At 41.8% G+C, this 12837-nt stretch overlaps 1 protein-coding gene across 4 annotated transcripts in view; it reads right to left on the reverse strand.

Annotated features, from left to right (window-relative positions):
• Window positions 1–4137: 4137 nt before the first annotated feature.
• The window catches only part of LOC129720928 (tubulointerstitial nephritis antigen-like), a 148471-nt gene continuing 139771 nt past the window's right edge, over window positions 4138–12837 (reverse strand). For all 4 annotated transcript variants that reach the window (XM_055672843.1, XM_055672847.1, XM_055672844.1 and 1 more), the window contains 7 exons: window positions 6645–6808; window positions 6409–6586; window positions 6055–6347; window positions 5805–5988; window positions 5320–5519; window positions 5097–5254; window positions 4138–5031 (listed from right to left, as the gene is read on the reverse strand). In XM_055672843.1, the coding sequence (XP_055528818.1) occupies window positions 4801–5031; window positions 5097–5254; window positions 5320–5519; window positions 5805–5988; window positions 6055–6347; window positions 6409–6586; window positions 6645–6792 (1392 nt within the window). In that variant the 5' untranslated portion in view covers window positions 6793–6808 and the 3' untranslated portion in view covers window positions 4138–4800. The remainder of the gene's footprint in view (window positions 5032–5096; window positions 5255–5319; window positions 5520–5804; window positions 5989–6054; window positions 6348–6408; window positions 6587–6644; window positions 6809–12837) is intronic.

A 12837-nucleotide genomic window follows, 5' to 3' on the forward strand; every position in this document is an offset into this window, starting at 1 on the left:
CCGTTCTTTGATCGTTACGCCGGGATATTTCTTCGTTTGGGCTTGCAACGCGGCGTCGAGAATCAAGCCCGCGAGGAGGTTGTATTCTTCAAGTGGTGGATGATGTTGAATCGACTCGACCGCTTTTGAAATCATTTCCTCGTATAACTTCCAATCGACATTCCGTGTGAGGTCACGGAATGTCAATCGGTCGAATGCGAGCTAACCCGTTAGTAATTGAAATAAGAATAGGCAAATTGTCGCTACCGTGAGGATCGAGGATTACCTTCCATGTGCAATCCAACCGTAGCGACGTCGAACATAAGGATAGATTCAAAGCGCTTGGGCGCGCTGGAGGTTTCGGGATACGTGTCATTTCACCGTTGTTTAAAATAGTCATGTCGAAGTCATCGCAAAAGTTGTAGATTAAAGAGGAGCGGTTATCATTGTAAGGGGAACCCCAAGCCACGCCATGAGAGTTGAAGTCTCCCAAAATCAAACGTGGCGAGGGAAGAAGTTCTATTAAATCAAAGAGCAGCCGTTGCCCAACCTGTGCTCTGGGAGGAATATATATTGAGGCAATACAAAGCTCTTTACCTTGTATTGTCATTTGACATGCGACAACTTCGATGCCTGGAATCGAGGGGAGGTTAATACGATAGAAAGAACAGCACTTTTTAATCCCTAAAAGTACTCCCCCATATGGGGTGTCTCGATCGAGGCGAATAATATCAAAATCATGGAAGTTGAGATCAATATTTGAAGTAAGCCAAGTTTCACAAAGGGAAAATGCATCGCATTTGTTTTTATTTATCAAAACTTTAAACGAATCAATTTTTGGTAAAATACTTCTACGATTCCACTGTAAGACAGAGATAGAATCCTTCATATACGCAGTTGAATTAGGCATCAAAGGATACAATCGCTGCAAGGAGGGGCCATTGGGCAGTCAACTGCTTCAAAAATGTTCTAACTGTTGGGAGAAATGCTGTGAGAAAAATTTTAATTGGATCGGGTACATTGAAAGTTTCAAAAATCCAGTCCACAATTTCAGAAAAATTGACCAGTCCAGCATTTGATTTATCAACTGGATGTGCAAAAGGAACAACTGGGGTTTTGAATGTTCCAGGAAGTGCTGGGAACTCCTTCTGAGACTTTAAATTTGCAAGCCCAGGAGGAGTTTGCTTCGGCTTTTCCGCAGCACTTTTAGATTTGTTCGTATTATTCATTCCATCTTTAGAAATCTTAGGGCCTTTCCTGGAAAGCTTAGGAGAGGAAATATTTTTCCTCTTTCTAGATTCTCCAGGATTGGCGTAGGACGTTTCTGCTGGTGGATCGTCAGAGTCCGTTTCATCCGAAGACAGCAGATCAAAGGGGTTCGATGTTATGGTAGAAGTGGTCACGGTCTTCTTAAGAATTTCAGCGTAAGAACGCTTTGAGCGCTCCTTAAGAGACCGTTTAATTTTATCTCTGCGTTGTATGTACACCGGGCATGTGGAAAGCTCATGCAGATTTTCCCCGCAGCGAATACACTTTTCAGCGTTTACACTGCAAGAATCTTCCGCATGAGTCTCCCCACACTTGCCACACCGTGCCTTATTGCAGCAGTAGGCAGCTGTATGACCTAACTGCTTGCAATTGGTGCAATTCATAACACGGGGCTCATACAAACGCACAGGCAGACGAACCCGGTTAATCGAGACGTGGCTAGGAAGAGCAGATCCGGCAAACGTAACGCGAAACGAGTCTGGCGGAGTGTATACTTTTTTACCGTTGACGAGCGACATAGACCGTAATTGCTTACAGTCCAATATCTTCGCCTCAGTATTGAAATTCTTGAAGCAACCAGTTGCGCTCAGGATACACTCGACAGACAGACTCGAATCGGTTATCACACCGTCGATCTCCACGTCTCGTGCGGGTACATACACGCGATACTCGCGTGTAAAGAGCTCGGAGCAAGCTATATCGTTGGCCTGATCCAGATCATTGACCACGACACGGAGCTTGTTTGGTCTGACTTTTGTGATTTCGGTCACGGCCTTGTATCGTGACGTCAGATCTTTTGCGATTTGTAGCGTGTTCAGTGATTTTCCTCCTGGTTTGGGCCTCATGTAGAGAACCAGTGGACCCGTTGATCCGTCTGGGTAAAGCCTGGGACGAGGATTGACTAAAGCACGGACAGAAGGGGGGTGAACAGGAGGGACAGGGTCGGGTGGGTTTGGAGCCGGGGGATCGGGGGCTAAGGGATCCACATCCATTGCGCTCAAACTAGCGCAACAGTACAGTGGCAAAGAAACACGTACCTCTTCTTATTTGTTTTCTTCAATAGAACAATCACCGAGTCTTTCGGTGCTGGAACGGGCAGCTGCGCAGCGACACCACTAAAGCACAATAGCTGGATGACCTTCACTGCGGATTATCAGCTTATCTTCACAAGCAATGTCTTTTTCGATTTTTTCTACACAATATCGGTTTTATAGCGAGACAACCACTTAAAGCGTCCGTTATTGCCGAGCGTTCGGGACGGAATGGTTGGTTATTGTTATCCATCATGTGGTTATGCAGTTATTAACGTTTGAAATCTGACGCAACTTTTGCCAGTTTCATTTCCAATTTTACAGAATGCATCCCAGTATAGTAAACAAAGACGTAGTCCCACGTCAAAAAACATTTATTTTGCTTGATAAAATTTTATCTAAATGGGCATAAGAAAGGTTTTAACATACTGATAGGTGATGGGAAATAGGTTTTCGCACATTTTTGAGTAACCCTTTTGTATCAATAGAAAAAAAAATTGTTTGCTCCTGAAAATATTTCTAAATGGGCATAAGAAAGGTTCAAAAATACTGATAGTTTATGGAAAATAGGTTTTCGTGCATCTTTGAGTAACCATTGACATTCTTGCATAAATTAGAAAAAAATTGTTTTTGCTTCGATACTACGTAACTCGATATAACGTAACAAAAATAAAAATAAAGTTGCCTTATATCGAGGTATGATCGTATCTTCGATTTAAGCTATTCTATGTTAGTTTCAGCGACTTCGGCAGAATGAATTTGTCATGATGTGATAAAGAAAGCCCTGTTTTTTTAGCTTCTAAGGTCACAGGCGAAAAAAACACGCTCAACATCCCTTGTTTTCAAATCATAAGCAACCAAAAATCCTTCTTTTGCATCATGATGCTGTTCCTGTGTATAGATAGGTACTTATAGAACAATTCCTTACATTTAGTGTCTTCGAAGGTTTTTGGTTTTCTTTCACGTGGACTTTTACTCTCGTCAACATCAAAATTGCCGACGTAAACTAGTCACGGCACGTTGTTTCATTCTGAGAAGCAGTTTCGTGAACATATTTTTAACTCTTGATGCGCTTCAGTCACCATTTTCTTCGAATGAAAGGAGGAAAGCTTCACTGTACGCCGAATATGTCAAAAATTAGATTAGAAAATCAAAAATAATAAGTTAAAATTAGAAATCAATATTAAAAAATCAAGATTGAAGAAAAATACAAAAAAAATAAAACAACAATCATATTGTGACATGATATGTGTTAAAAATATTGAAAACGAAAAACAGGATATAAAAAATCATTAGAAATTAAAAAAAAATTAAAACAAAATGTTCTACAGTCAAATAATCGAAAATTTTAGAGCTGTTGTTGAGTAATTATAAAATATCGGTTATGTATCGAAAATTCCAAAAACGCTTTTCGAATTGTATAGTCAGTTTTAAATAATTTAGTTCACTTTTTTTGCATTGCTGTTATTCGGGTGTTATTTTTCATTTCTTCAAATACTATTGATGTTTACTTCCTAATTATAACCATATTCTCCAACATTTGTCAGTTTCATCGCCTTAAATCTCTTATATAATTGTAAAACTGTAGTCAACGTTTAGACGTCAGGTGGTGCCATATATCACCCAAGGGAAATGAATTGAACAATATCATCAACGAATTGTTTTTCCTGAAATATAACCGTCAATTATATCACGTGGTCATTTTTTACTAACTGTGACTTTTACAGCATTCGTTTGACAGCAGCAGCCTCATCGGCCAAAGACAACGGATTTGTGATTGTTCACAGATTGTCGCGCGACTCGCTCAAGCAACCTTCCTTGTCGCGTGGTTGCGTCGCTCGATGAATGAAACAATCAGTTGGCAATTAGCTTAACGCTGAACACATATATTTAAACAATTGAAATTACTGTATAACCTTCAAGATTTACATGCGAACAATAATTATCTTAATTCGATAATTTTAATATCATTATCAGTGAAACAAAGTAAAAATAATGCAAACCAAGAAGCTGGTTTGCTCTCGTACTGTGGAATTTCGTTTCATTCTATCCCAGTTGCGTGTGTGGGCGCGTTTGCTTGCATATAAATTTGGCACCATAGAATTTTTACAGGTTACATTCATTTCTCTTGTAGGTATAATAATTGCTTAACATAGTCGTATATAAGCTGCGTTACTCAACTACTCGTCGAAAGGGAAGACGTAGAAACAATTTTGAGAAGATGAACACGTTGAACTGAATACACTTACTTGCTCGAGTTGTCGACTAGTGCTCATGAAGACACAGTTTTTTTTTAAACTGATAATAAAACAATACATACATATCTAACCGATCTGGGCAGTAGACTATCGAAACAAAAATTCTTATTGACGTTGTCGGTTTAACGTCGTTCCCACGCCGTTTTGACCGACTGAGTAAACACATATCCACAGATCCGTCGATCCGAGCTTGCTTTTCTCCTAAATATAATACTGTACAGTTCGCAACCCTAATTCTTTAGTGGATCTCTCCCACCAAACTCTCAGCCAAATCGGCGTCCGTACGGCGGATATCGCCTGCTCGGATGCGGAACGTAACCGGTTCCGACTATCATCTCCTGCAGCTCACCAACTTTTCGCATCGGCTTCACCTGTTGGTGCACGTACGGCAGCGAAGCGAGGACGTAGCTTTCGATCTCGCACTCGTTAGTACCACGTAGGATACGGAAGCGACCATTTTCACCCCACCATCTGCCCCACGAGTTGGCGGCAATCTGATGAAAAAGGGTTTTATTCGTTAGCGCCTTTTAGTAGGCAATTAGCTGACAGATTCACTCACCCAATACTTGACGGTTTCGTAGCCAACGCGTTCCTCTCCCCAACCGATCAGCCGAACTGAGTGGTAACCGGAGCGCTGATCGGCCGCAGTCGTAGCCGCTGAGTGACGGTAGATTCCGCTCTTGTACGAGAAAAAGTCCCGATGGACGCGCATGATAGCTGAAAAAAATTTAGATTAGGCGCGGCTGATCAAAAACAATAGCGATTCGAATGGTAAGGCTTACCTTGCACCGGGCCGTGCATTTTGATCTCGATCATGATGTCGGTTTCGTTGTTCAGACTGAACGCGGGTCCCATCTTGTACATGTTGGTTCGGTCCACCTTCAGCGGCAGCTCACAGTTGGCCGTGACCAGCGTATCCGAGGGGCGGACTTTGCAGGCATTCTGAGCCGAGATGTACGGATAGCATTCCTCGTTTACGGTTCTGTGGAATTCGTTTGGAGGGGGGGAAAATGGAATGTTGAAAAGAACAATCACTTCCGAAAAAAGTTATGGGTTTAGATGTGCGCAAGAATATTCTTCTGATTGGACATTAACAAAAAACTAAAACTTTTGCAATGTCAATAAAAAAATATGAATGCACTCATCACGAGATCTTTTAAAGTCACGAATCATAAAGCAATCAGTGCTTAATTTTCGAGCAAAAATGGGCTGACCGCTAAATGTAATTCTGCGCACGGTTTTGAGTTATGAAACAATGAAAACTCACCCAACACGCCGCACATAGTTCCAAGCGGTGTCCAGATGTCCTCCGCTGCAACCCTGCGTACGCCTCACACAGGAGATGATCTGCTGCGGGGCGAGCTGCACCATTTCTCGGCCCTTCGATAGAATGGCAAATCGATCCGAGGCTACTGCCGCCGTCGACATCGCCCACGATGATCCGCACCAACCTGCAATGGAATTTTCTCACTAGAGAACATCCGTCGGAACGCAACCCTTTTAGAATAGCAACTTACCCTGATCCCGCACTTCCCCAATAAAACCGGGCCAATAGGTAGCGGCATCGAAGTGGGTCGGCAGTTGATGTTGGCCGTTGGATAGTCGGCTCATCGACTTCACCTTGAACTTCGGGTAGAATGTGCCCAACCGGAAGGTTTTACCCTCGTCGTACTTGTGTCCCCACCATTCGCTGTAGTTTCTAGCCTGCCAGCCGATCGATCGCTGCAAATGGTCAAGCTGTCTGAGCAGTTCCTCATCCACCAGGCATTCGTCTTCGGTGCACTTTATTGTGCCGTCATTTTCACACGTGCTACAAGTAAAAATTATCAATTATTTCACATTATATTAACAATCGAAATGGTCTCTCTCACCAAAGATTACAGTTATCCACAAGAGGTGGATCGAATGGGGTGAATTTTTGTCCTTTGTGTTGACAAGCTTCAATGGTCGGTTCCGGAGGAGGCAACCCTAGACACACTTCTTCATAATCGGGACAGCAATCGCCATGTTCGCCTCGCTCACAAAACTCGTCACAATAGCAGAGTGTGGCTAAAATTAAACAGAATAAGTAAAAAATATTCAAACTGTTATAATTGTGATAACTTACTGGATATCGGCTGCGAGCAGCCATCCTGGCGGTTGTGGCAGCACTGATCGTACCGCCGGGCGGCACAGAATGGACCCGGATACTCGTCACGGAAGCGGCTGGCTTTCGCCAGGCTGAACACCACCAGAAGGACAGCTAGTTTGAACATCTTTGTTTTTGTGTTTCTGCGGGGAGAAAGCAAAAAAAGAGGCGATGAAGTCACTTAAGCAGTTTAGCTCACCACGGGCAGGAGTTCAAGTGGCTCAGGTCACCCGAAATAAACGTATTACGAAATCGACATATTTTTCGCGCCTTCTTGATGACATCAACAACGAGAATCAAGGAACGCTGCAGGTGATCGTGAGCTTTCGAAACCGTTGAAGATCACAATCAAAAAACAACTTCAGAACTGCTTATTCTTTGGTATCAATTCAATAACACGCTTGAAACTGAGAGTGAGTTCCCGCTGGTTTAATAGCAAGCAAGCAGCGAGCGACAGGCCAGTTAACAGAGTGCTACCAGCTGTTCTCATTTCCCCGCAGTGCCATGGAGTCGGGCCACGCCAACACGCGGTGAGATGTTTTTGTTTTGTTTTGTTTTGCTCACGCGTGTGCCGCCCCAAGACCGGTAACTGTGCCGGCCGTCCCGCATTGACATTGACTGACACTCTTATTGGTATGTATTACAGCTCTTTACCAGAAAAAAAACTATTCGCGTTTCAAACGGTGCAAATTCGAGCGCTCTGAAAAAAAAAACGAAGAAACTGGTCATCGCCAGTAGGTTACGTGCTTTAAATGTCCTGTTTGACGGACATATCGCCACAGTTTGAAATCGGAAGCTGTCAAACTGTTCGGTGAACATCACGGTAGTAATTACACGAAACCTGTACAGGATACCGTGGGTCGGCAGGAGATGATGTATGTCATGTTCAGAGTCATGCCGATATTTTTTTCAGGTTTTTTAGGGAAGTCACCGGCAGATTGAAGAGCGTTGGTGTTAAATGTAATTATGACAGTATATGAGATTAAGAGAGATAAAAATAATCCTTTTCGCAAATGCATTCGATTGCAATTTGTGGTTCTGATTGACTGAGCTGTAGTTGTAGTTGTAGATTGTTCTTAATCGTAGTTCGAAAATTTGCATTTTAAACTGACAACTTACTTTCAGGATCGATCAAATTGCAAATCGTAATGTTAATTCCTCTCGGTGGTCATTTTGTTAAATAACGTGAAAGATCTGGACCCCACTAGTTTTGGGATTATTTAGTAAGATGAATGTTCAAAAAAAAAAACATTTGCAAAGAAGTTTTGTTTTGTTTCCATTTCATCAAACATTATAACCCAAATAGAAATTTTTTCACCAAAATGATAGCAAATATAAACTTATAATTTTTTTTCTGCAAACAACTTTTTTCTTCGCAGGTGCAATCGTTCTCAGTTGAACTGGAAATTATGATTCATTTTACACAGTGGCGTAGGCAAGAAGAGTTAATATTTACCAAGAATATCTGATCTTTTTTTAATTATTAGGGTTCTGCATTACAGTTTATTATGATGCCAAAGGGTTCTGTTTACCGGCGGAGCTCAAAATTTGTTTGTCGTTTCGAAAAAAGTCGCAATGCAAAATTTCACGCCTCAAAGGGGTTAATGTTTCTCTTTTTCGTAGAAATCGATTTTCTTAAGCCAAATGTCTAAGAAATGCATGAAACTTCGAAATCTGGTGTTGTCTAAAAAGTTATTGAAAAAAAAACCGACTCTCTAGAAGTCTTTCAGCTCAAACAAGTTCCAGAAAGACGATTTTTTCCATAGAAAATTTTAATCACTGTTTTTCTGATCCCGTTCTGCTACATGACAGCTGCTCTCTCTTTACCTGCCTTTGTCTACAATATTCGAAAAAAACACACTTTTCTCATTTCTACAGAAATTCAGGCGATTATTAATAATGAGATTTAAGGTTTTACAAGCAAGCAGTTTAATTTTTTAAACTGTGAAAAAGTTTTAATTCTGAGATTTTGATAGTTCAAAATTTTAGGATAGTGGGAGGATCATAGATTGTTATTTTATCAGGATCTTGGATTTGGGGGATCTCATTGAAGATTGAGAAAATTATGAAATCTCGCGATGTAATAACTTTTTGGGCTAAGACGTGTAAAATTTTTTACCACAATATCAGGCATTCATGCACTCTTTTATTTTATATAAAAAAAAATCAGAACCCGTAAATAGGTACATTTCGCAATCGTGTGACGCCATTTTCGAAACATTTTTTCGTGTAAACTGGGTTAAAAGATTTCCGTTAATCAGTCACCACACCTGAGTGCGCCGAGTTGAGCCATACAACTTCGGGAATACATTCTCAGAGCTAGGGGAATAATTTACCAAGCGATGGCAGTTTTTGATGACATTCGAGAGCGTTCCTTTAAAACAGTAGTGGTACTGGCAAAATTTGCATATTTGCATTACACGATACACACATTCATCAGTATACAGTACATAGCCGCTCTATTCAATAAAGTTTGTTGTCACTTTTGCTTTTCGTTGCACGAAGATTATCGGTAAGGTGCCGAGCAGTCTGTATTTTTACTCTTTACGCTTATTCTTCCTACAGCATTTTGTGATAGCCGACACATGACATTCGTGGTAGGCGGAAAAAGGGAGGAAAATGCGGGTTTGGGCTATTACCGAAACGCGCTGTTTGTGTAGTGCTGACACGAACGTCTATATAAAAAACAGCTTCTTCTTTCTTCTCCATTTGTAAACATCCTTTAACTAATCCTGAATCGACACACAAAGGACAGTTTTCGTTTCCTTTTGTAATGCTTTGTTGCCAATACGTTACTAATTTAACTACTCGACTGCTAGCGCGGGTAGCTATCGCAAACACACCAACCGAAAAAGTATTCTGAGAAGACAGTAAAAAAGGCTGTACCTTTGGAATGCCTGCTCAGAGCATGACCCAATCGATCTACCAGAAAAAAATCGATTGCTCCAAAATTTGACAGGTGAAGTCCTCTCAATGATTCAATAGTTAAAAGATACGGAATTCGGAATTGGTGGAGAGGATTTTCGGATTTTTGATTTAAGTGTTTCATGTTTGTTCGCGCAGCGAACAATTTTTGAGTATCCCACACCGAATCACATCATCGCTGCAGGACAATGCTCTTTCCATTCACTACGCAAACGTAAAATATCCTTTACGAATAAAGGAAGACACCGAAGGACATTTCATGACGCTTCTGGTAAACTCTCCTGCTAAATGGAACACAACACGTGAGCGGCTGCGCTGCAACAGAAATTCAATTCATTCTACCGCATGGAGGAAGATGATAGAGGAGACGAGAACTTTCTGCGCCGCTGCTAAATCAGTATAAATACCGCGCTTCTGCGCAAGCTTGTCCATTGTGTATTTTGATTGCGAAGTGTGTATTTTGAACCGAGTGTTTATTTCCAAGTTGTAACGAAGTGTTTTTAATTAAAAGTTAATGTGAATGATCTCAGTGCTTTATCATTAATCCGAAAGTATTTATTTGTGTTCGCTAGAAGTGCGCATTGGACCTTAGTGTGGTGGCTCATTTTTCTTGTGTTTAAACAGCATTCGCGCTGCAACCCGAGCCAGTTATCCTTTCGTGTGTGCGCCGTGTGTGCGATTTCCGCGTCCTTTGCTTGCTTCGTTCTTCGCTTTGTACTGTGTGACGGTTCGGAAGCATCGTGCCAGCTGCGCTGAGTATTTAGTTTTCAGTCGGCAGCGATTCTGATAGCGGTTTTTAGAGGCACCGCTCGCCCACCCGCCTCTACGTGTTGACGAAGGCGTCAACAATGTTTAAGAAATGTTTAAGCTTATGATTGCACCATTTTATTTGAAGACTTTGGGTTATTTTTTTGTTGATTTTGTGGAAATTGAAATGCTCTCAAATGTCATGGTGAAATGAAATTTTTTTTTTTTTTTTTTTTCTTCACATAACATTTATTTGACACGGCACAAATACAATTTAATGTTTAACGGCGCCAATTATATCTGATGACTTAAAAACTAAAGCAAATTTTTTATCCTCGCTGCCGACTACGAGCTGAAATTAAGTCTAACTTAAAACTAGCATGGTATTTCCAATCAGTGTTTTGTTGTTCAATGGTCGTCTGATAATCGTCGAATGGCATGTATGGATTCGTTCTGCTGAGCCACGATGTCGTGAGTTGGGACAGAGGCTCGTAGTCCTTGGGTCCTGGTTCTATTGTGCGGGGTCTGGTTGCTGGTTTTGTGCTTAAGGTTCAAACGTGTTCTTGTCGTTTTGTTGGGTGTAGACGGAGGGGAACGGGACTAGACTGGGGCGTGGATGGATTTCAGGAAAACGTATATAAGGGACATGTAGGATAGGTCACGGCTCGCCAAGACATCACGAACAGGAACAGCCGGCTGTCTACCCTCGGCCTGCAGGGAAGCTATTAATTTAGACCTGGCGTCACGGTGTACAGGGCATGACCAAACCACATGCTCTATGTCGTGATAACCTTCACCACAGGCACAGATACCACTTTCCCCGAGCCCAACACGACGGAGGAGCGCGTCAAATCTATAGTGATTGGACATAAGCCGGGACATCACGCAAATGAAATCCCGACCTACATCCAACCCCTTGAACCACGGGTTCGTCGATACTTTGGGGATTATGGAATGTAACCACCTTCCCAATTCCCCTCTGGTCCAAGCATTTTGCCAACTGATGATCGTATTCTGACGTACAAGTGCGAAAAATTCATTAAAGGCAATTGGTCTTTCATAAATATCACCGTTTGTTGCGCCCACCTTAGCCAAAGAGTCCGCTTTCTCATTACCCGGTATCGAGCAGTGAGAAGGGACCCACGCTAAGGTAATCTGAGTAGATTTTTCGGATAAAGCACTCAGATGTTCCCGTATTTTCCCCAGGAAATACGGAGAGTGCTTAACATCTTTCATCGATCGGAGAGCCTCAATGGAACTGAGACTGTCCGTAAAGATGAAATAATGGTCCGTGGGCATTTTTTCGATAATCCCTAGGGTGTACTGAATTGCAGCTAATTCTGCGACGTAAACAGAAGCAGGATTATCGAGCTTATGGGAGACGGTTAAATTGTTATTGAAGATACCGAAGCCAGTGGACCCATCAAAAAGTGATCCGGCAGTGTAGTACATATTGTCGCAGTTGATGTTTCGATATTTATTGGAAAAAATTTTAGGGATCTGCTGCACGCGTAAATGATCCGGGATTCCACGAGTTTCTTCTATCATGGATGTATCGAAAAACACAGTAGAATCAGAAGTATTTGATAAGTCGACACGATTTGGAATATTCGAAGAAGGGTTAATATTTTGGGACATGTGATTGAAATACAATGTCATAGAACAAGTTTGAGAATTAAGTTCGATTAACCTTTCAAAATTTTCAATCACGGGACGGTTCAAGACCTCACATTTGATTAGAATACGAGAAGACAGGCTCCAGAAGCGGTTTTTCAATGGTAGTACTCCAGCTAAAACCTCCAAACTCATCGTATGGGTCGACTGCATGCAACCTAAGGCGATACGCAAACAACGATATTGTATTCGCTCCAGTTTGATCAAATGTGTGTTTGCTGCGGAGCGGAAGCAGAAACACCCGTATTCAATAACAGACAATATCGTTGTTTGGTAAAGCCTTATAAGGTCTCCTGGATGGGCTCCCCACCATTGTCCGGTTATTGTACGAAGAAAATTCACTCTTTGTTGACATTTTTTCATCAGATACCTCACGTGACAACCCCAGGTGCCTTTAGAGTCGAACCAGACACCAAGATATTTGTGTACCAAAACCTGAGAAATCGTTTTACCCATTAATTGTGTTTGAAGCTGAGCAGGTTCATGCTTCCTAGAAAAAACTACTATCTCAGTCTTCTCCGGAGAGAATTCGATACCTAGCTGTAAAGCCCAAGCAGACAAATTGTCCAAGGTATCTTGCAATGGTCCTTGCAAATCGGCAGCTTTGGCTCCTGTAACAGAGATTACACTGTCGTCTGCAAGTTGTCTTATCGTGCATGGATTTGCCAGACATTCGTCGATGTCATTTACATAAAAGTTGTAAAGAAGGGGGCTTAAACATGAGCCCTGGGGAAGACCCATGTAGTTAATGCGAAAAGTTGCCAAATCGCCATGCGTAAAATGCATGTGCTTTTCGGACAACAAATTGTGCAAAAAATTGTTCAAA

This window comes from Wyeomyia smithii, chromosome 2 (assembly GCF_029784165.1).
Source record: "Wyeomyia smithii strain HCP4-BCI-WySm-NY-G18 chromosome 2, ASM2978416v1, whole genome shotgun sequence".
Taxonomy (NCBI): Eukaryota; Metazoa; Arthropoda; class Insecta; order Diptera; family Culicidae; genus Wyeomyia; species Wyeomyia smithii.